The following is a 21,200-nucleotide window of genomic DNA, read 5'->3' on the forward strand; positions in this document are numbered from 1 at the left end:
TTCGGAGCACTTTATTAGGTTCAGGTTTATGTTGTGGTCCAATTAGCTTTGAGCTTATGGTATGAGGACAATTAATTTTATGCAAAACTTTGTACTTGACACTTGTTTGGTTAACCGTATGTTTCCTAAAAGGTTTAAGGGATTGCTAAAAAAAGGTTTAAGGGAGATGCTATGCTACTCCACTTACTCCTTCGGTCTGAAAAAAATACATTTCTAACCACTGCGCTAAGTCAAATAATCTTTTAGTTTGATTCATTTTTTTTATAAAATTATAATATTAAATAAGTATTGCTACATTAGTAGAATATATTTAAATGAGATACCTATTTAGAATCATAACGGTTAATACTATTCTTTTATAAACTTGTAGCAGTAAAAAAGTTTAAGCTCTTTTTTGGACGAAGAAAGTATATGTTTCAGATAGTAGAATAAACAAAACAAAAAAAAATGTGATGAAACAACCAGAGCACAATTTTTTTTGCCAAGCCATAACATGCAGCCTTGCCTTTCAGCTACAAACATTATAGTCTAAAAACATGTGGTGCTTTGCATGAATTATATTTTGAGCCAACCTTTGTTACTGATTATAAATACTTTCATTCTTGACCATCACCTTTAGAACTTTTATCAAGACACTGTCATAATTCATAAAAGTGATCTATATAAATAGTAGCCTTTCAGAGTTATTCTCATTATACATTATATATAGATCTAAATAGGCCTTTTAGAATCTAACTTGCTTTATTAAGATCTAGCCATCCTGTTGAGCCCCATTACAATAGGCTCCAAAACCTCACATATGTAAGCGGCTCCAAGCAATATTAGCTATAGGATTGGAGATCGGATGGTTGGCACAAATTAGCTTGATGTGGAACCCTCCACTAGCCAAGAAGTCGTGTTCTTCTCTTGCGTATAGATTTATCCCTCATCTACGCTTATAGATTACAAACTTATAAAGAAAATCAGCACGCTTTATTTAGGCCTAGCCTTATAATTTTTTTGACATAAAATCTTGGCCTGGTAAATAGGCCTAGTGCTAAGCATGAACATGGAAGCATAAAAAGTATATGAGAACATTGTTATTCTATCTACAACAAAACTTCAATATATGTGACTTTACCTAAAAAATTTCGTGATATATACTTTAAAGAATTTGTTCACTGAGTAATTTGCTCTTCCAAAAGAAGCCATGCTATCTAGTTTCTCCATTTCTAATTCTTAGAGTTTGCTTTAGTTTTGTCTTATGTCAAAACTAATAACTTTGACCGAGGTTTTCAAAAAATATATATTAACACTTACAAGTTCAAATAAAATGTCATCTCCTTGGTTCTAATATAGCCCGCTATAGCTTTTTCCTAGGATCCACTGATACGATAGTTCTGCTATTACTGCTAATGACGCTATAGCTCTGCTAAACATCAATATTTGGCTTAACCACAAGATATGTGTAGGCCCTCTATAATATTGACCAAGGCAAATATTCATTCCTTGATCCTGATGACTATAATCTATGCATTGTGATCTTTAATTAATGGATGATGTAATGAACTATTGAATAGCTTTAATTGACCGATTTCGAGCATTGAAGAAATTTAAATGTTGATTACAGTTGTGAGCATGTTGATTGTTTTATTGAATGCTCAGTATTAATGGGCATAGTAATTTGTTTCCAATGTCCTTATACATGTATATTTGAGTATTTGTGTTCATAAATTTTTGTTAACCACATGTTTTCCTAGATAATTATTTAAGAATATTAATGTTTTCTGCAGAACCGCTAAATAAAATAGCTCAACTATATCATGTTATAGCTTTTTATAGATTATGGAGGAGGCTATCGCTACCGCTAAATGTTCATTCACATAGTCCACAATTGAAAACCTTGGTCATCTCTCATCTACTCTTATAGCTTACAAATATATAAAGAAAATTAGCACGCTACTTTTATGCCTAGTACTATGATTGTTAGACCAAAAAAATATTGGCTATGCAAAATGAGCTGACAATAATCATGCACATTGAAGCATAAAAAGGGAGAGAAGTTTGTAACTCTGTATGTAACAAAAAATCAATATATGTGACTTTATCTCAAAGAATTTATGAGATATACTTCAAAGAATTTGTTCATTGAGCATTCTCTTGGAAAAAAGAGCAGTCGGGCTATGTACTCCTCTGTTTCAAATTATAATTTGCTTTAATTTCATCTTAAGTTTAACTTCAATAAATTTGGCTGAGCTATTCTTGAAAAATGACCAGCTTCTTTAAATTATTAACATTTACAAGTCAAATACAATACAATATCAAAACATATTACTAGTAGAAATTTAAAATAAAAGGATATTGTAGACGGTGATGCATTTCATATGAAGGTTTAAATATTGAAAAATATTACTTAAAAATAAATTAAATACTCTCTCTATCTCTGAAAGCTTTAATTTCTAGAGATATCTTAAGTTAAATTTTTTTAAACTTTGACCGAATTTTTTTTAAAAAAACTAAGATTTATAGTACTAAATTAGTACAACTAGATTTATCATAAAATATTTTTTCATAAGATATTTATTTTATATCATAAATATTGATATTTTTTTATAAAGTTAGTCAAACCTAAAAAAGTTTAACTAACACAAATTTTAGAAATTGAAAGGAGAAACTGTACTTTCGAATATTTGGAGCAGTACTACCGAGCGTACAAAGTGAATGAAACACATATGCAGCCCGACACCAGAGGCTCCACAAAGAACCCCACGCCAGACTCAGCTATCAAGCACTATTCTTTTTCTCCAATTTTTTTCTCAAAAAAAAAAAACTAGAACATATTCTTTTCCTCCAGGAAAACCTCGCAATCGGCACAATGAAGCCAAGTTAACCCGATCACTGCACCCAAATCAACGACAACGAGTGAACCTGACAGTTTATAATAAAAACCCGTGAGGTGGACAGGAAATAAATTCAGCAGCGGCGACAGCTCCCCGACCCAGCGCCAGGAAAAGAACAAAACCGCAATGATCGATCGAGCGAGCCCAGGACCCAGGGAGCCTGACGTGGATCCGACGGACCACCGAGCCGCATCCGACGGCCCGGATCGTCCCGCCCCTTCTTTTATCCCCGTCCCCGGCCCTCTCCTTCCCTCCCGGAGGCACCCGAACCCGCACCCCACAACTCCGTCGTCTCCTCTCCTGTCCTCCACACCACACGAGGGCACGCACAGAGAGCTCGTGCCTGCACTTCCATGGCCGGCGCCTCCTCGTGTGCTCCTCGCAGCATCACGACCGCACCTTTGCGTTAGCCAGCTCTGTCTTGTTGTCGCACGTGAGAGGAGCGAGAGACGTTGATTGATTCTTCCTTTTTCTCGGCGCGCGCGGGAGGGGGTAGCACTAGCACACCGCCGGCAAAGGATCGTGACCGAAGATGGTGGGGAAGAGGGAGCGGGACTGCAAGAACCCGATGCGTCGGACGACGAGCATGACGGAGTTCGCGCCGCCCGACGCGCTCGCGGCGGTGATGGAGGACGAGGAGGAGGCCCAGCTGCCCTACAACAGCCACATCAGCAGCCGTGGCGCCGCGGCCGGTGGTGGGCAGCAGCAGCAGCAGCAGCAGCAGGACTGGCTGTCCGCGTTCGTTGGGGGCGGCGGCGGCGCTGGGCCCGGGGGCGCCGCGGCGCAGGAGGACTGGCTCGCGGCGTACCGCGCCCGCGCGGCGCCCGCGCGCGCGGGGCTCCGCCGCAACTCGGCCGACTACTCCGTCGTCGAGACCGCCGCGTTCCTCCGCGCCTGCGGGCTCTGCCGGCGCCGCCTCGGCCCCGGCCGCGACACCTTCATGTACAAGTAAGTGCTTTTGCTCGCCCACTGGCCTGCATGCCCGACCGGCGGCATGATTGATTCTTGAACCTGCGCGTGAGTGACATACCGACCGTCGGCGTCGTCTGGTGGTGCTGTGCAGAGGTGAGGCGGCGTTCTGTAGCCTGGAGTGCAGGGAGCGGCATATCACGCAGGAGGAGTGGAAGGACAAGTGCGCGCTGACGACGTCGATCAAGGACGCTGCCGCCGGCGCCGCCAAGGCCAACGGCCGCCGCTCCTCCGGCACCGGCAAGGCCGGTGGCAGGGTGGCCGCGGCATGACGAGCGAGGCGCTGCACCTACACCTAGCTACCTACCACTACCACCGTACCAGCAGCTTCGTCCTCAGCTAGCCGGCCAGCTGCAAGCTCATCATCGACCGATCACTAGCTTGTCCAGAGCCGCTACCATATCTACACTATAGTCATCATCCCCAGGCCCCAGCTAGTATAGGCTTTATCGATTAGTTATCTGGATCCATCGATCCCTGCATGGCTGCATGCTGCATGCAAGCCGTATTAATACCATCATTATTAGCTTGATTATTCCAAATCATGCATGCTTCGTAAAAGAAATTCTTCAAGCTTGCTATAGCTATATGCTACTAGTACGATAGATGATGTTGCTGTATACTTTTGCTGTCAGTGTAGCGATTGAGCAGCATGAGTACAGGCCTTGTTTAGTTTGCAAAATTTGTGGTTTTTAGCTACTGTAGCACTTTCGTTTTTATTTGACAAATATTGTCAAATCACGAAGTAATTAGGCTCAAAAGATTCATCTCACAAATTACAGGTAAACTGTTCAATTAGTTTTTATTTTCATCTATATTTAATGCTCCATGCATACGACCAAAGATTCGATGTGACGGAGAATCTTGAAAATTTTTGTGAACTAAACAAAGCCACAGTTATGTAGAAGAGTGGGGGGAAAAAAGTGAAGGGAAGAAAGGGGGAAAATTAAAGTGGTGCGGCACTAGCAGGAGCTGCTTGCAGATGCGCACTGCGCCACGGCAGAGAGTTGTTGTTGAGGTCGATATGGTCGATCTTGTCACGACGCCACTATAATCAAACATGTTATTATGAGAACAAGACAGTGCGAGTTTCAGTGTTTAATAATTACTGAGATTATTGTATTATTATAAATTTCTGGGCATCAATATAATCTCCCCCAGTGGAGAAGAAGCATTATTTTACTGGTTTTCTGTTTGGCGACCGAAGAAGAATCTAGTGAGATATATAGCGGTATTATTATTCACCGGTAGAAATCTTCATGTGTATAGTATAATAATACTCGAACAAGCTTATTTGGTAACTTACCTAAAGCACTAGTGCAGCAGCAGCAGTATATTACTTACCACTCTGCAATGCTGCTGCCATGCATCAATCTGTTGCCGTACATGACGAAGGAGGTCCATGAGCACGGGACAGAGCAATGGCGCACGGCCATCCAGAGCAAGATGTCAAGACACCGGCCGGCCGACGCTACAAGTTCAGGTGCTTTTGGGAAGAACAGAAACAACAACGACAGAAGCACGGGCACCTATTATTCTATATATAGGACTTTGACTGCTTTGTGTAGATTAATTTTTTTTTGGTTTTTGGGTGGAACTTAACAAGATCTTAGGAGAGAGATGCATGCCTAGATGAGCTGTTCACCTCGTCATCTACTCGATCCAGACTCCAGCGTAACACGACCAAAGTTCATCACGTGAAACGATTAAAACGTATTCCCTCTATTTTTTTAAAAAGTGTCATTCTCATTCCCGAGAAATCAAACATTTTTTTTTACCTCTAGCCAAATGCATATAAATTTATATTAACATTTATAGTACATAACTGGTATCACTATAGATTGCTGAATATTTTTTCATAGTAAACTTATTTTAGAGATACAAATGTCGCTAATATTTTCTATAAACCTAGTCAAACTTAGGAAAGTTGACCGACACGAACCCTATAGCGACGCTAGCTAGATACCTTTCTAAGAAATATTCTTAGTAACATAATTACACCATGGATCAGAAGAAATAAATGCAAATTGCATCAAAAGCTGCCTCTTAAGATAGGGGCATTACAAATACATTTTTAGAGATGATTCGTTTCTGAAACTATTTTTAGATGCGATTATAGATTGAGCCGACTCTATTTACAATGGAAACATCAAGATAAAATAATAAATGGTTATAAATTATGGGTCCATGAACTAAAACACACCTGGCCAAGGCCTAGGAGAAGCAAAGAAGGAAAAAGGATACAACAAGGAAAGAAGCCAGGCGAGAGGTTTCCACACAAAAAGAAAGATCATACTTTATATGGTCACACTCTACTTCTGTTTAGTGAAAAACGTGCCTAGGCACGATCATGAGAAAAAGCAAAATCAGGCTTTTGTTGGGACCATAGAAATTTGATAAATGAAAAAGAAGACATTTTTCACTTAATTGTAGAGGGCTCTTTTGCAAAGAACTAGGGATAATGTTTAGTGAATAGCGACGACTTGTGACTAGTTTTGTGAACTGCTTGACAAAGAAGACCAAAGGAGGTGGATAACTATTTGCATTGTTGCTTTGTCAATCAGAGAATACCTACTCCAATGGGTAAGGCGATTGTGTCTAATATATATCCTTGTACATAGGATAGTTAAATCTTTCATTGCGCATAAATGTGGCCAAGGGAATTTTCACTACCATCCAAACAACAATATACTCGTTGTATTTCAAACTATAAGTTGTTCAGATGACTTTTCTAGGTATATAGTTCTTGCTATGTATCTACAATTTACACTATGTCTAGATACATAGCTTTCTATAAGGACATTGGGTTGCAATAATTTGGAATGGATGGAGTACATATACATGAAGCCCTTGTATGATCCATAATTCTTAAGATATTAATTTCTTGAGACATGATATAACAAACATGTCATTTACCAGATTTCTTGAGAGATTAATTTCAAAGCTTGTAATCTAGATTATGCATAGGATTATTATAATCAAGATTGTGGATTATTATAATTAGAGTGTTTGGGTCAATGAATTATGGTTGGTTAAACTGAGAAATTTCTATTTTATCTTTCATAATTTGGCAAGTTGGACTTTCAGCACCCGTAATTCCCTATAACCTAGTTTCACCTAGATTATCAGATTATGGATCAAGACATATGATTATAATAATCTTTCATATATAACCAATCATATTTGGATCAAAATCTGATTATTAATATGAGGGGTATCCAAATAAGGCCTCAATACTGCAAATCGGAGGAAAATAGGCAACTAAGAATTTGCTATTCATCAAGTCTCAAGTCACGCATGGAAACAAAAATACTACACCAGTCTAGTTAACCATAATTTGCATAGTTTCTTGCTATGCATAGCTCAATTTGCTGGCTAATAATCAACCAAAACATTTGTACGTCCATCAGGAGCTCGTCGCAACCAATTGGTTTAAACCATTTCTTGTATTTTAACAACTCATCTATCACCTTGTAATAACACATATGTATATATACTAGCATCAGTCAATGCAAACTCCAGAAACCAATCCCAAAACAAAGGCACAAAAGCGCAACCAAGCAAATAAAAAGCAAAAGACGGTGCAGGGTGCAGCCGTGTGGGCGCGTCACATCGGGGAGGTTTTGCACTCTCGCTCGCTAGTTGCCACGGCGCGCGTCCAATTACTTAGCTAGTAGCCACTGGCAGTGGCATGGCACTCACGGGTGGTCCATTGCGTTGGATGCACTCGCGCCCAACCACAGGCTACACACGTCTCCCCTTTTCTCTGGCCATGGACCAAAAAAAGATTGAGAACTAACCCATCATGGATGCGCTGTGGCCGCGTAGGTCGGTCCATCGATCGCTCACGTATGATATGGAGACGAAGGCATGCCGTCGCTTTGTGTGTGTTTTTTTTTTTGGCGCCCTGGAAGCCTGTGACGCATTGTTCCTGTTCTGTGGCTGCGAGGAAACACACAGCGGCGCAAGTGGTGGCCGGCCGGGCCGGATTCGTGTCTGCTTTTGTGATGTGTGAACCGGAGCTACTAGAATCCCTGCATGCATGCTCTCCAAAGGCAAAAGGAGCTGGAGAAGAGTTCGATCCCGTGCTCCTCGATCCACAGACCACAGACCACGCAGGAGATCTGATAGACGATCGAGTCATAGTATAGTAGGGTTTAATAATTCGTCAAAAGTTTTATACCCTTGAGATGTCATATACTAGTATATCGGCTTTGCATGTCTCCACCTACACGTACGACCGAATATGTAAAAGATGTTCCATCAGAAAAAGAAGAAAACATATGTAAAAGATGCAAATGGTGACGTGCCTTTTGCGTGCAACCAATTTATTATTGTTATTTACTAGTAAGAGGGTAAGAAGATCATCTGTCATGGAAGCTTGCCTATGCATATGTTACTTACAACAGTACGTGTTAATTGTAGCTCTACGAGAACACTAAAAAAAAAAAATACTTGCATTGTGTCATGTTTCAAAGCCATGTAGAAGTAGTGGTGGACAAATTATTCTCAATGAAAAATTAAAATCAGCTGCTCAACTGAAGCAAGATTTTCATTAATGATAGTGTGCCGGTCAATACTTTTAAATATCCCATTTTACTTGGACTTAGAGGATTTAGAATGGAAAATAAACCAACCAAGCAAAGAATTGATGAAGACCGTGCACCTGTTTTCAGTATTCCTGAGACGACCAGATGCACTGAACACCCAGGGAAAATATTCCTGTCCATGTACATGACCATTATTTCGTATCTTTTCAAAAGAGAAAGTTATGCAACACTTGAATGTTGAAGCACTCGATTCTTCTCTTTTTCTCCATCTATCTATGGACCCTTCCTCTCTTTTCGATCTCTGGCAGGTTTAGAAAAGAATTTTGGGGAAGCAGGCAGGCTAGGCGGTAGGGCCTGGAGGGACGACGGTTAGGTGAAGGAGGCGGTGACGTCCGCCGCGCTGCCGGCAGACAAGGTCTCTAGGCTAGGTTAAGGTGGGAGTGACCATGCATGACCATGATGGCGGCAGAGGGAGGGAAAGGAGGAGATCACCGTGGACGCAGTAGGGTCTTATTAGGGAAAACCCTACATCGCGGCAGTGGCGGCGGCGGGTCAGGAGGAGGAAGAAGTTGTGAAGAAAAGAAATCGATTGTTCAAACCCTTGAAACACTCGATTGTTACATAGACATATCCTTCTTGCCTCGGTAAAAAAAACTTTCCTTCATGTCTCAAGTATATGAAACTTGTGGATTAAAAATTCACAACTAAAATTTTTAATTTCTCCTAGTGATGTGGGGTTCTCTTACTGTTTTAGCATTTAAAATTTAGTATAAACTTTATCTTTAGCTTGCACAAAAGTTGTTATCGAAACCTCGAACCATGACTTATTCCAGATAAGCCAAGTGCAGCACCAGTTAACTAACCTATCATGTAGGCCTTTGGTGCATCGTGTAAACCAAAGTCTATCCAAAAAAATGATGGGGCATTGCACGGCCAAAAGTTATTTCAGGTCAGCTAGCTGAGGCAAGCAAACTAATCAACGTGTACCGAAATGCATGCAACACCCATTTCTCAGCAGTCAGCACGGTTATTATTGCAAGTTGCTTTCTTTACAGATAGAACTGTGACGTTGGCATCCATAAGTGAATTCGAGACCTGTTTGTCTGGTAATCTCTTTGTTCTGATCGATCGCTCGCTGTCCCTGCGAGGGGAAAAGTGCATCACAAAGGTGGTCAAGTTGGGGATTCTTGCTTGCATGTTAATTAGGACATTAGGTGAAGAAATTTTTGTCACTATACTTATTAACTAGTCATCGATTGCTTTCCAAATTCCTATATCCATCTTCTGGTGCCGAGTTGCTAGCTCCAGTAGACTTTTCGATCAAGTGACACTTGCAAGTGCATATACAATATAGGTACTGCACCTAGAACTATATATGCTCCGTGCAATGGTGGACAAAGGTTTATATATACAGTATATATATGTACGCGATGGATCACAGTCACAAACTGAGCTAGCACACATTTCTGCTGTAGCTATTAGGGTTCAGATATGATCAGCTCCTGGCCTCCTGTCTAATTAACTTTGTTTTTTATTCTGAAGCGAATGCATGCAGGAACTGATGAAACTGCAAGGTATCGCTTGTGTATCCGTCTGGTGACGGTTGAACTACCAATCAACCGTCGCACGATTCTCGAACAGGTGAACACGATTGGGCAGCTGCACGCCATGCAACTTGCATTGCAGCTACTAGCTCGATCGTACAGTACGTAGGAAGCAACCACAGCAACTTGCATTGCTGCCCGGGCGGCCTCTTTGCCCCTTGTGTGCTCCCAGGAGGCGGGCGGCTAAGCCAATCAGAGCAGCAACTGCGACGCAGAAAGCTCCAGCAGTGGGGCTAGTAGCAGCTCGCGATAGATCGAGGTCGTCGCCGTGCAGACCATACAAATTATGCTAGCCAGCCCTGCCGGTGGTGGTGACAATGGAGTAATGGACGACTGCCGTGACGACGTTTTCGCGTTGATTGGCCAGGCTGAGACCGAGAGCGACGCGAGCGATGTGAGGGCCGGCGTGGTAGCGGCGGCTGCGGCAGCGTTCTCTCTCGGTGATGGGTAGTCGTGTTGCCACGCCCCTGCAACCAGGCAGGCTGCAGCCCGGGTCCTCTTCTCTCTCGTTCTCCTGGCTTTGGGCCTTGCCTGATGGAGACAGCGTTTATTATATGAGAAGAAGCTACCTCCTGAATGATGATTGCTTATCTGAGTGATATATGACGTCTGGTCTGAATATATAAATGTGTGACCTTCTGTTTTTAGATCTAGTACAGTTCCCCCTCTTCTGATCAATCGATCGTCGTCAGGTGCACAGTCATGGTCACAATGATGATGTGCCGCTTGGCCAAAAGTTTGCGTCCCAAGTACTAGCACCATTATTACGCCTTATTACCAGATAAATAAAGTAATTAAAATACTGTCAAGTCGACGCAAAAGCCGATCCTACTGCTATAACTATAAGCTAGCTCTGATCTTGGGTCTCTGGACAATAGATACTACCTCTGATGCGACGCGCGTCGGCGAGGTGCTCGGTGGTTGCAGCTTAATTTGTGTCCTTTTTCGTTCGCCGGCAAGCTCGATCACATGCATTCCTGCTAGCCAAGCCACCACCGTATGTAGGAGAAGCAGAGATGCATGCTTTGATCCGCACGGCACGGGAGGAAACCTGCTGCTGCTGGACAGGGATTGGAGAGAGTGAGGCCAAGAGCTAGCTAGCTAGCGCAGTTAAACCGCGACGGATCGGAGAGCATCCAACGTCCATGTCGCCGTCGCGCTTTTCCCTTTAGCAGACTCTAGTGGATGCGATCCCTGTCCGTTTGTCCGTCGTCACTGGTAGCTAGCTCTACCTCGCTCCGCGGCGGCCGTTGAATGTCGCCGTCGGCCAGGGCCAGGCACCACCTCTTGCTTCGAGGGGAACGCACGCACGAACTGATGCGAACGCCTGGCCGGGGGATCGGAGACTTTTCTGCGCGGAAGGTGTGGACAGAGAAGTATCGCCGGAGCGGAGGCCGGACCTTGAGGCCTCCGTGCCGGCCTGAACACGGCGACGGACGGACATCCACTGCCACTGCAATTCGGAGGCCCCTGCGGGCAAAGCGGGCTCCCAGACTCCCCCAGTGCGCAAGCAACATTGCTCTGACGCTTTGTGTGATTTCGGCTCGGTAAGCGTGTGCTGCGGCCCGTGGTGATCCGTATGGGCCTATAAACCAACCTTGAGCCCACTCCCTTAGGGCTCGTTTGTTTAGCCCTTGTTTCGGATGGATTTATTCCCGATGATTAAAAATAGCATAAATTTACACAACATTTTTTGTTGGAATCATTCCAGACTTCTATTCCGTAACAAACAAACAGGGCCTAAGACCTAGTGGAAACAAGCCTACACATACTATATAAGAAGAAGTTCACTTTAGGTCCCTCAAATTTCACGAAAGTCTGCTTTTTATCCTTGAACTTAAAAACCGGGTAAAATACATCCCTCCACTTTTAAAACCATGCATATTACGTCCCTGACATAGTTATGAGCGACTTTAAAGGCAGTTTTGTCTTTTTTATTTTTATTTATTTCGGCTGAATATTTGTAAAATTATAGTAAATCACATAAAATTCATAAAATAGTAAATCTAATTTTGTTGGACTCCAGATAAGTAGATCTACATAGTGAATATATAATATGATATGCTTTAGTACAAAGTTTTTGTTATAGTTTTAGATCTGTGTTTTTCTATAATTAATTAGAATAATTCATAGCTATAGCTTGTATGGTCCAATTATGATGAATTTTTTATGGTGGGCTAATTGTTATATGTTTAAACTATGGTAAAAATTTCATACTCATTAGATCATGTATAACTTAGTTATAGATTTATTAAGATTTAACAAGCATAAACCTAAATAAATCTATAACTAAGTAATACATGATCCAATGAGTATGAAATTTTTACTACAACTCAAGCATAGAATAATTATCCCACCATATAAATTTCATCACAATTGGACCATACAAACTGTAGCTATAATTAGTCTAATTACATAAAAGCATAGATCTAAAGCTGCATCAAAAAATTTATACTAAAACATATTATATTATATATTCAATATGTAGATCTACTCATCTGAAGTCCAACAAAATTGAGTTTTCTATTTTATAATTTTTATGTGATTTACTGTGATTTTTCAAAAAATTCAGCCAAAATAAATAAAAAGAAAAAGACCAAACTGCTTTCAAAACGAGGTCAGGGATGTAATGTGCACAGTTTTAAAAGTTGAGGGATCTATTTTGTCTGGTTTTAGAGTTCAGAGATAAAAATCAGACTTTTGTGAAAGTTGAGGACCTAAAGTGGACTTTTTCTTACTATATATTCCCTCTATTCCAAATTATGTCATTCTAAGAATCTTAGAGAATCAAACCATCTCAAGTTTGACCAAATTTATATGATAACATAAATAACATTTATGATACCAACTAAATATTATTAGGTTCTTCATTAGTTTTATTTTTATAGTAAACTCTATTTGATGTCATAAATCTTTCTAATTTTTCTATAATTTTGGTCAAACTTGAAAAGCTTTGACTCTTTAAGTTTCTTGGAATGACTTATAAATTAGGATGGAAGGAGTATTAGGAACGAAAATTGAAAAGTCCATCTTATCCCTTAACTATTGCATCAAGTCTCGATTACATCCTTCAATTAGGCCAATCTCAATGGAGTTTCATTATAGTTCCATGCACATTAAATATTTTGTGATACCATATTAACGAGGAGAGAGAGAGAGAGATAATAAGAGTTTCATGTGAGTAGAGAGAATTTTATGGGGATAAAACTCTTTTGTACTGTTTCAAAAATATAGATATGTTGAATACTAAGTCATGAAAACCTCAGAAAATCAGACTTTTAGACTCCCCAACTTTTAAGCCTCCTTGAGCAGTTTTAAAAGTAGCTTTGGTTGATGTGGCCCTATGTTACTTGTCCTACGTGGCATCACATTAGCCACAAGAACGATAAACTAGACTTTCATGAAAGTTCAGAGGGGTCAATAAAATTTACTTAAAATCATAGAAATATTTTTTTCAAAAAATTTATACCAAATATTTTCTAGGAAAAACATGTATTTTAAAATATTAAAATCTTATTTAAACTTATGAATTTTTTTCTAACTCAATAAATTATGAAACTAGTTTTGTATTTTTTAAACAAATTATGCTGTACTCTTTTGTTCCATGCTTGTAATTACTTCAATCTTTCATTCTAATATGATCTCCTAAAATCTAAAACTAGGCAAAGTATGAAATAGAGGAAGCCATCCAGGCTTAGAAAAATTCTTGCAAACTGCGGCGTGAATCACCACGCAACCCGCTATGCAAACAGTAAATAATGTGTCATCAGCAACATATCTTTGCTTAATCAATGAGAGATGCACGAGAAATCCCAATAAAACACAATACTACAAATAGTAAGCTATGAACACTGTTCGCAACACGTTTGCCATCGATGTCGTCATAGGTCCGTGCACGCATTAGGAGAACATGATCAACCAAGAGTGTAGTTTGGACGGGCTTGAGAGGCCGGACTTCTTGTGTTTGAGGAAAATTATGAGACCATTGCCATATTTTCTAGGTTAAAACATATTTTATATGAATTTTCTAAGGTTATATGAAATTTAGTATTTTTATTAAAATGTATTTTTCCTAGGAAAATATCTTGATAGTTTTTTTCTATCGCAAGTTCGATTTACCTTTCCCATAGCTGACGTGGCGCCATGTAGAATCGCTAACGTGGACCCAAGTAAGCTAAAACCGATCAGAGAGGCAAATTGACAGTGTCCGAAATTTAAATAAAGAGTCTAAAATTCTGTTTTTTCAATTAAGAGAGACAAATCAAACTTGGGCAATAGCTAAGGGAGGTAAAAAAAACTTTTTTTTCTCGAAAATATAATGCAAAAATCTGATCCCTCGCCCTCTCTGGGCTCGATTGTGGGACAACGCGGCCCGTGACAAGGCTGACTTGGCCCACTCGATTTCATGGCCTGCCTCGTGGGTGGCTGGGAATTGGATCATACAGGAATGGATTTGGGTGGTTCAAAAATAGATCACATAGCAACTTTTTTTTATGGAATCACATAGCAACTTTGTCAGAGATTAATTTGGGCCGAAAAAGGAGTCGAGTGATGCAATCTCTAAATCGACTCAGAGGTTTGCTAAAATTAGTAGTCAAATTCTATTATTTAGCCATTTTATAAAATAAAATTTTCTTTTTAAAAAAATCAGTTCAGCCTTACTATTTTACAAAATTAGATAGCTAGTGCTATTAGTTGGCTATATATGGCCACCGGAGATTAAAAGATACCCAACTTTCTATTTTACAAAACCAGATAGCATATTTATTGCAGCCTATTTTTTTTATAAATTATAAAATAGCTTCCACAACAATAATAATCAAGCTGTTAGAGTTGCTCTAAACATATCATAGTTAGATAGGTAACTTTGTCTCGTTTTAATGGCCAATTTACTGCTTTCTGGCTTGATGCAAACTCTGCATGACTAGAATTGCATTAAAACGTTGAATGAAGATGAAATTTATACGAAAGTTTATATTAAAAAATCATAACTTTTTTAGCACTACTTCTGTCAGGGTGGCCCAACCTGCAATAGAGGATGGAAAGCCCAGGAAACAGAATGAGGCTGTCACACACGGCTTCAACATGGAACTTGCTTAGCATCTAAGGCCTTGTTTAGTTTACCCAAAATCCAAAAACTTTTCAAAATTTTTCGTCACATAAAATTTTGCGACACATGCATAAAGTGTTAAATATAGTAAAAAATTAACTAATTGCACAGTTTGCCTGTATTTTGCGAGATGAATCTTTTGAGCCTAGTTAGTCAAAATCCAAAAACATTTTAGATCTAAACCAGACCTAAGACTTGTAGGGTTTCTTATACCTGTGTTGTTGATTATGATGACTTTCTGAATTGGTGCACTCTAGCATGGATGGGAATTATGTAGATCAGAATTTGATTTGTACCATGCAAATTTGTTGTTAATAACTTGAGGTTAGTCTCTTAGTCTGATGGATTTACTCCTTGTGTGTCTGTACACCCTCTTTCTACCCTCTTTCTTAGTTTCCGTCGAGTCCCACCCTCTGTCCTGGTTTTCGTTGAGTCGAGTCTCGTAGTATGAACAACAGAGCTGTCCTGGCAGCTGAACATTTGACTAGGGCCTTGTTTACCCTAAAAATTAAAAAAATAAATTTTTTTGTCATATCGAATCTTACGGTAAATGCATGAAGCATTAAATATAGTCGAAAACAAAAACTAATTACACAGTTTGACTGTAAATCACGAGATGAATGTTTTGAGTCTAGTTAGTCTATGACTGAACAATAATTACCAAATAAAAACAAAAGTGCTATAATGTCCAAAACTAAAAATTTGGGAACTAAACAAGGCCTAGGATTCATGATGGACAATGGATGGGCAAGCATACTTTGATCTGCAAGCTCTGAATTCGTGACTGGTCATATGAAGAACACTAGGGGGTCCAAGAGCACAAAAAGAAGTGGCATCTGCAGTCACAAGTTGTAGCTTACACTTTGTACCCCAAGCTTACAACTTTAAGCACACTCCACAACCACATGTTTTGTAGCGTAATGGCGAGCTGCTCCTGAGTTGTAGTGCATCATGTTGCTATTGTTGTTTAAACATGAGGCAGACATAGTTTGCCTGATGCTAGAGTAATTGTACATTTAAAATCTAATCGCAGTGATAACATATAGTAGTTGTATGTAGTGATACCATGTAGCTGATTGACTGACAAGACGAATCAAATCAATCTGTGATATCTACTGTTGTTTAATAATGGTTCTGTTCTATATATAATTTGCTTTAAGAATTGAACCTCTGATACAAGTCTCAAATAAGGAGACGAGTGTGAATAAGGCATAAAATCCCTATTAATTTTTCATGCATGGAAAAGAAAACTAAAAAGGAACAGGGAATGCAAAATTGTCCATCCAAAAATGGTCTCAGAATAGGTGATAAGTGCGGTGAATTTTTTGCAATTTGGCCCTTTTTTGAAACTTTTTTTGCAAAAAGACCCCTGACGAAACAATTTTCAAAAATAGACCGTTTTTCGGCGTTATGTGACCGCACGCCGAGGATTCTCGTCTCCGCGTTGTGTCAGTTAACGCCTAGGTTATGCCATGTCATCGACGACCTTGGTCGTCCAAAACACGTGGATGGGACCTCGGCGTCAGCTCAATTGACGCCGAGCCACGGATGTCGGCGTTAGCTCTTGGCACGCCTAGGTCTGGGGCGCGGGGCTGGATGGCCCATTTTGGCCTTGCGGCCCAAACAGCTCGGCGTGCAGCCATTTAGCGCCGAGCCACAGACCTCGGCGTTGAGTCGTCTGACGCCGAGGTCTGGGCTATACAGAGCCGCGCGCGGCCTTCTTCCTCCTCCCTCCATTCAGTCTTTCCTCTTCCCACCTCTCTCTCTCTCTCCTTACCCCGCCGCCCCCTCAAACCCTAGCCATTAGGGAGTGGCTAGGGGCCCAAATCAGCCCCTTCAAGTTGGTCCCGAGGTAATACTCCTTCCCCTCTTCCATTCTATCCGTGTAGATTTTGCTGCATTGCTTGTTTTCGTTGGAAATCCTAGGATGAAGGTGGTGGTTGTTCATTTGGTCATTGTGTTAGGGTTTGTATGAGTTTGATTGAAATCTACATGTTTTGGTGTTGTGGAGAACGTTAATTAGTATGTTTTTATGTTCAAACCTTAATAGGTATTGCTTTTATCATTGTGTTAGGGTTTCTTAGTTTTTGTTATTTGTTTTTAATGAAGTAGATATTTATATGATGATATATATATATATATATATGACAATATTTCGATGTGTGATGGTTGTAGATGGATAAATTAGTGAGGTTGCATCATGGAGGCCGTGTTGTTAGGACAAGAGATGATAGTGTCAAATTTGAGAAAATGAGTGAGCAATTGTTGATTTTTGGTGAATCGCCCACATTGGCCCAATTGTTAGAGGAAGTGAAATTAAAGTTAGGTTGGAATGATGTGGATTTTGTTCAGATTCAAGGCGTGATAGATGTTGGGTCGGCAAATGGTCCACGTATCAAGCGTTTGTTGCCAATATCAAGTGACTTAGAATGGACTCATTACAAGGCGGTTGTTTTGGCCTCTGAAGTCCGTTCTTTGGATTTAGTTGTTAGCAAGGAGTCATCTGTAAGAGTAGAATGCCGACCGTCCCCCGCTCGCGTAGATGTCGGTCCTTCTTTCGAAGAAGAAATAGTTGTCACACAACCATGGTATGGTGATAGCCAAGTGCTAGTATCACAGGAGCATGATGAATATGGTGGTGTTGAAGGGCAAGGTTTTCCCGAGCATGGTGTTGGATGGGCTGAGGACGATAGATATGCTGAAGACAATACAATGGAGCATAGAGATGTCCAGGGCAACACTGACAATGAGGACAATGATGACTCATATGTAATAGGTGACTCAGAAAAGGGTTTAGATGACGCTAGTGGTGATGATTCCATTGATGATGACCTTAGTGATGAGGATGATCTTAGTGGTGAAGAAGAATTTGGCGATGCTCGGGCCACCAATCGATTAGATATCGAAGTAGATGGAGATGATGAGATATTTGAGGATGTGGCGGATGTTGACTCCGATGACGGTCGCCCCGTTTGTCGTCTCACTGAAAGGGAAATAGAGATTTTGAGCAGGGTGTTGCCTGATAGAGAGCCTTCAATTGGTGATTTCGAGGACCTTAGCCATGGTCATAGGGCTTTTGCTGATGGTGGGCTAAACGAGAGCAGCATCCCTGATGTTAGTGTTTGTCCCATCATACGCAAGGGTTTATTGTTTGCCATAATGGATGAGTTGAAATCATGGTTGCAAGAGTACTCAATTCTCCACCACCGTCCATTTCGGGTGATCAATTCATATAAGGAGAAGAGGTACACCGTGGCTTGTGAGGAACAATTGTGTCAATGGAGAGTATGTGCTAGGAAAACAAGGGCAGGCAAATGGAAGATTACCTCAGTTAATCAACCACATACTTGTGCTAGTGCTGACGCAGAAGACACTCATTTGCAGCTCAACTCTAGGTTCATTGCAAGGCAATTGTGCCCTATTGTGAAGCATATGCCAACCATAACGGTGTCCGCGTTGGTTGAGACAATCTTCCAACTATACAACTACTACGTGAAGTATGGAAAAGCATGGAGAGCAAAGCAGCGTGCATTGGAAATAATATTTGGTAATTGGGAAGAAGCGTATGAGCGCCTACCGGTAATGTTGAACGCAATGAAAGCGGCAAATCCCGGGACACACTTTGAGTACGTGCCTAAGGAAGGTGAAACAAGGAACGGCCGGGAGGTGTTTGGTAGGGCTTTCTGGGTTTTCGGTCAGAGCATTGAAGCATTCAAGCATTGCAGGCCCGTTGTATCAATTGATGGCACATTTCTTACAGGGAAGTTCGAGGGCACAATGCTTATATGTATTGGGACAGATGCCGAAGACCAGCTTGTGCCGTTAGCCTTTGCCATTGTTCGGAAGGAGGACACCGATAGTTGGTGCTGGTTCCTTAGACTCGTTAGACAAGTTATAATCGGCCCTGGACGTGATGTTTGTGTGATATCCGACAGACATGCTGGGATTCTGAATGCTGTAGAGGAGGTGATCCCTGGTTATGGGCAAATACATCATCGTTGGTGCACAAGACACCTTGCTCAGAATCTTATACGACGTGACCACACAAAAGACAACTTCAAGTTATTCGAGGAGGTTTGTAGGCAGCAAGAGGTTAAGCTATTCAATGAGAAGCTAGAAGCTCTTAAGTTAGCTACAAATGATGAGGGTAGACAGTTTTTGAGTGACTTGATGCCTTCAAAGGAGAAATGGACCTTAGCATACGACACATGTTGTAACATCCCAGATTTTTACGAAAACCAAAAATACGAACTTTTTAAAATTTTTGGTGTAATTATGTGAATCATATAATTTTTAGGTTTAACTCGATCCTAACCCGCTAATAAATCGTGGCATACATATAGAGTTGTTTGTAGACGAGTGCCTTTGTTCGTGAGTCGTCTTGAGTCGGGTCTTGTTTAGGGTTTTAAGTTCCTTTCGAAGTGCACAAATTCGTAGCAAAATCTTTCTGAATCTCTGTTGAGCCTATCTCAAAGGCGATGCGAATACCTACTCGACGTTTTCGTTGGAGTACGTCTCAAACTCCTTTAATCCTTTTTGAACTCTTTTCCAAATTCCCTTCTCAAACATTTTCTCGTGATAATCTTATCTCCACTGCTAAATCTACCTCAAGTTCTTGGCAACTCATCTCAATCTCTTTTTCCTTTTCCTCTTAACCATTTTAGCAAAATGGAAAAGCCTTCCTTCTTCTTTTGGGCTCCAACTCCTTCTCTTTCTCTCCCTCTGCTGGCCCAGCAGCCAGACCAACCCAACCAGCGCGCGCGGCCCAACCGGCCTGCTCGCACCTTGCCCTGGCCCAACCCGCAGCGCCGGCCCACCTCCCTCCCTCCTTTGCCTCGGCCCAGATCGGCTGCCCACCCCAACCCCGCGCGGCCCAGCTCCCCCCTGGCCCAAGTTGCGGCCTGTTAGGCCCAGCAGGCAGCGCCCCCTGCGCCCCAACCCTAGGAGCAAGTCGCTCCCAGACGCCGCCGCCATGGACGAGCACCCCCGCACCCGCGCCCGCGCCTGCCCCTCCACCTCGGCGTTCGTGCCGATGCGCGCCACGCGTCCTGGAGTACGGACGCCGAGGCATCTCGCCGTTCGTGCCCTAGAACCCTAGCCAGTGCCCCTTTAAAAGCGTTGCAGCCGCCGCTCCCCTCTTCCTTCCCATGGTGCCGCCACCCCCGTCTCCTCTTCCTTTCCTTCCTGCTGCGCCGCCGCACCGGAGCTGAGGCCTCGCCATCGCCATCGCCGTCGCCTGGGGCTTCACCAATCGTCGCGTCCGCGCCCAAGGACCAGCGCCGCCCTAGAGGAGCAGCGACGTCGAGCTCCACTCCGTCCACGCCACGGCCTCGCCCGGGAGCCCCGACGTCGAGCTCCACTCCGTGCTCCAACACGACGCCGCGACCATCCTTGTCGAGCCCCGACGCGTCCTCGACCTGGCCGGCCGCGCGGACGCCCCGCCGCGCCAAGCCCCGTCCCCGCGCACCAGCCGTAGCGGCGCCGCGTCCGCGACACGCCTCGTCCTCGGCACCACCCTGCGCCCTCGCCACGGTCGCCACGTACAGGAGCGACGCCGCGGCGAGTCCGCCGAGCTTCATCCACGACGCCGCCCCGGAGCCGTCCACCTTCGTCGTGCACCGAGCAGGAGCTCCGCCGAGCCCCTTGCCGACCCCGACCCCGCAACGCCGTCGTCCCCGCGCCGTGTCGACCTCGCCCACGCCCCGACGCACCTATGACCCCGACGCCAGGACGTCGCCATGGTCACCGCGTCAGCGCTGGTCATGGTGATCGCGACCCCGAGCCAGAACGTGCAGCAGCGGTACCACCTCACACGGGGCTCCTTGCTGTCGCCAGTGAGTAGCCGAAACCTCAAGCCATCCCTTTCCACTTTGTCGATGTGCTCCTATCTGAGACTGGCCTTCGTGCCGTGTGTTACCACTGTCACAGGGAGCCACGGACCTGCTACGCCTCCCGCAGAGCCGCAACACCGAGCCTACCTCGTTGCCGACCAAGACCGTGCCTTCACCATTGCTGCAGCAAGCCGCGACCAAGCTGTAGAAGCCCGCTGCCATCCTCGCCACCAAGGTCGAACCTTGAACTGAGTTGA

At 42.7% G+C, this 21,200-nt stretch overlaps 2 protein-coding genes across 2 annotated transcripts; both read left to right on the forward strand.

The window, feature by feature from the left end:
- LOC8056172 lies at positions 3,114 to 4,543 on the forward strand. Its single transcript, XM_002460086.2, has 2 exons — positions 3,114 to 3,827; positions 3,943 to 4,543. The coding sequence occupies exons 1-2, from the start codon at positions 3,412 to 3,414 to the stop codon at positions 4,118 to 4,120; spliced, it is 594 nt and encodes a 197-aa protein (XP_002460131.1). The 5' UTR covers positions 3,114 to 3,411; the 3' UTR covers positions 4,121 to 4,543.
- LOC110432733 lies at positions 17,825 to 19,064 on the forward strand. Its single transcript, XM_021453524.1, has 2 exons — positions 17,825 to 18,971; positions 19,048 to 19,064. The coding sequence occupies exons 1-2, from the start codon at positions 17,825 to 17,827 to the stop codon at positions 19,062 to 19,064; spliced, it is 1,164 nt and encodes a 387-aa protein (XP_021309199.1).

Source organism: Sorghum bicolor, chromosome 2 (genome assembly GCF_000003195.3).
Source record: "Sorghum bicolor cultivar BTx623 chromosome 2, Sorghum_bicolor_NCBIv3, whole genome shotgun sequence".
NCBI classification, from domain to species: Eukaryota; Viridiplantae; Streptophyta; class Magnoliopsida; order Poales; family Poaceae; genus Sorghum; species Sorghum bicolor.

Excerpts from the sequence above, each read along its gene's own strand:
- LOC110432733 (XM_021453524.1), top strand. The coding sequence starts at position 17,825 with ATGGAGCATAGAGATGTCCAGGGCAACACTGACAATGAGGACAATGAT.
- LOC8056172 (XM_002460086.2), top strand. The coding sequence starts at position 3,412 with ATGGTGGGGAAGAGGGAGCGGGACTGCAAGAACCCGATGCGTCGGACG. Across the intron at positions 3,828-3,942 it reads CGCGACACCTTCATGTACAA|AGGTGAGGCGGCGTTCTGTA; the intron begins GTAAGTGCTTTT and ends GGTGCTGTGCAG.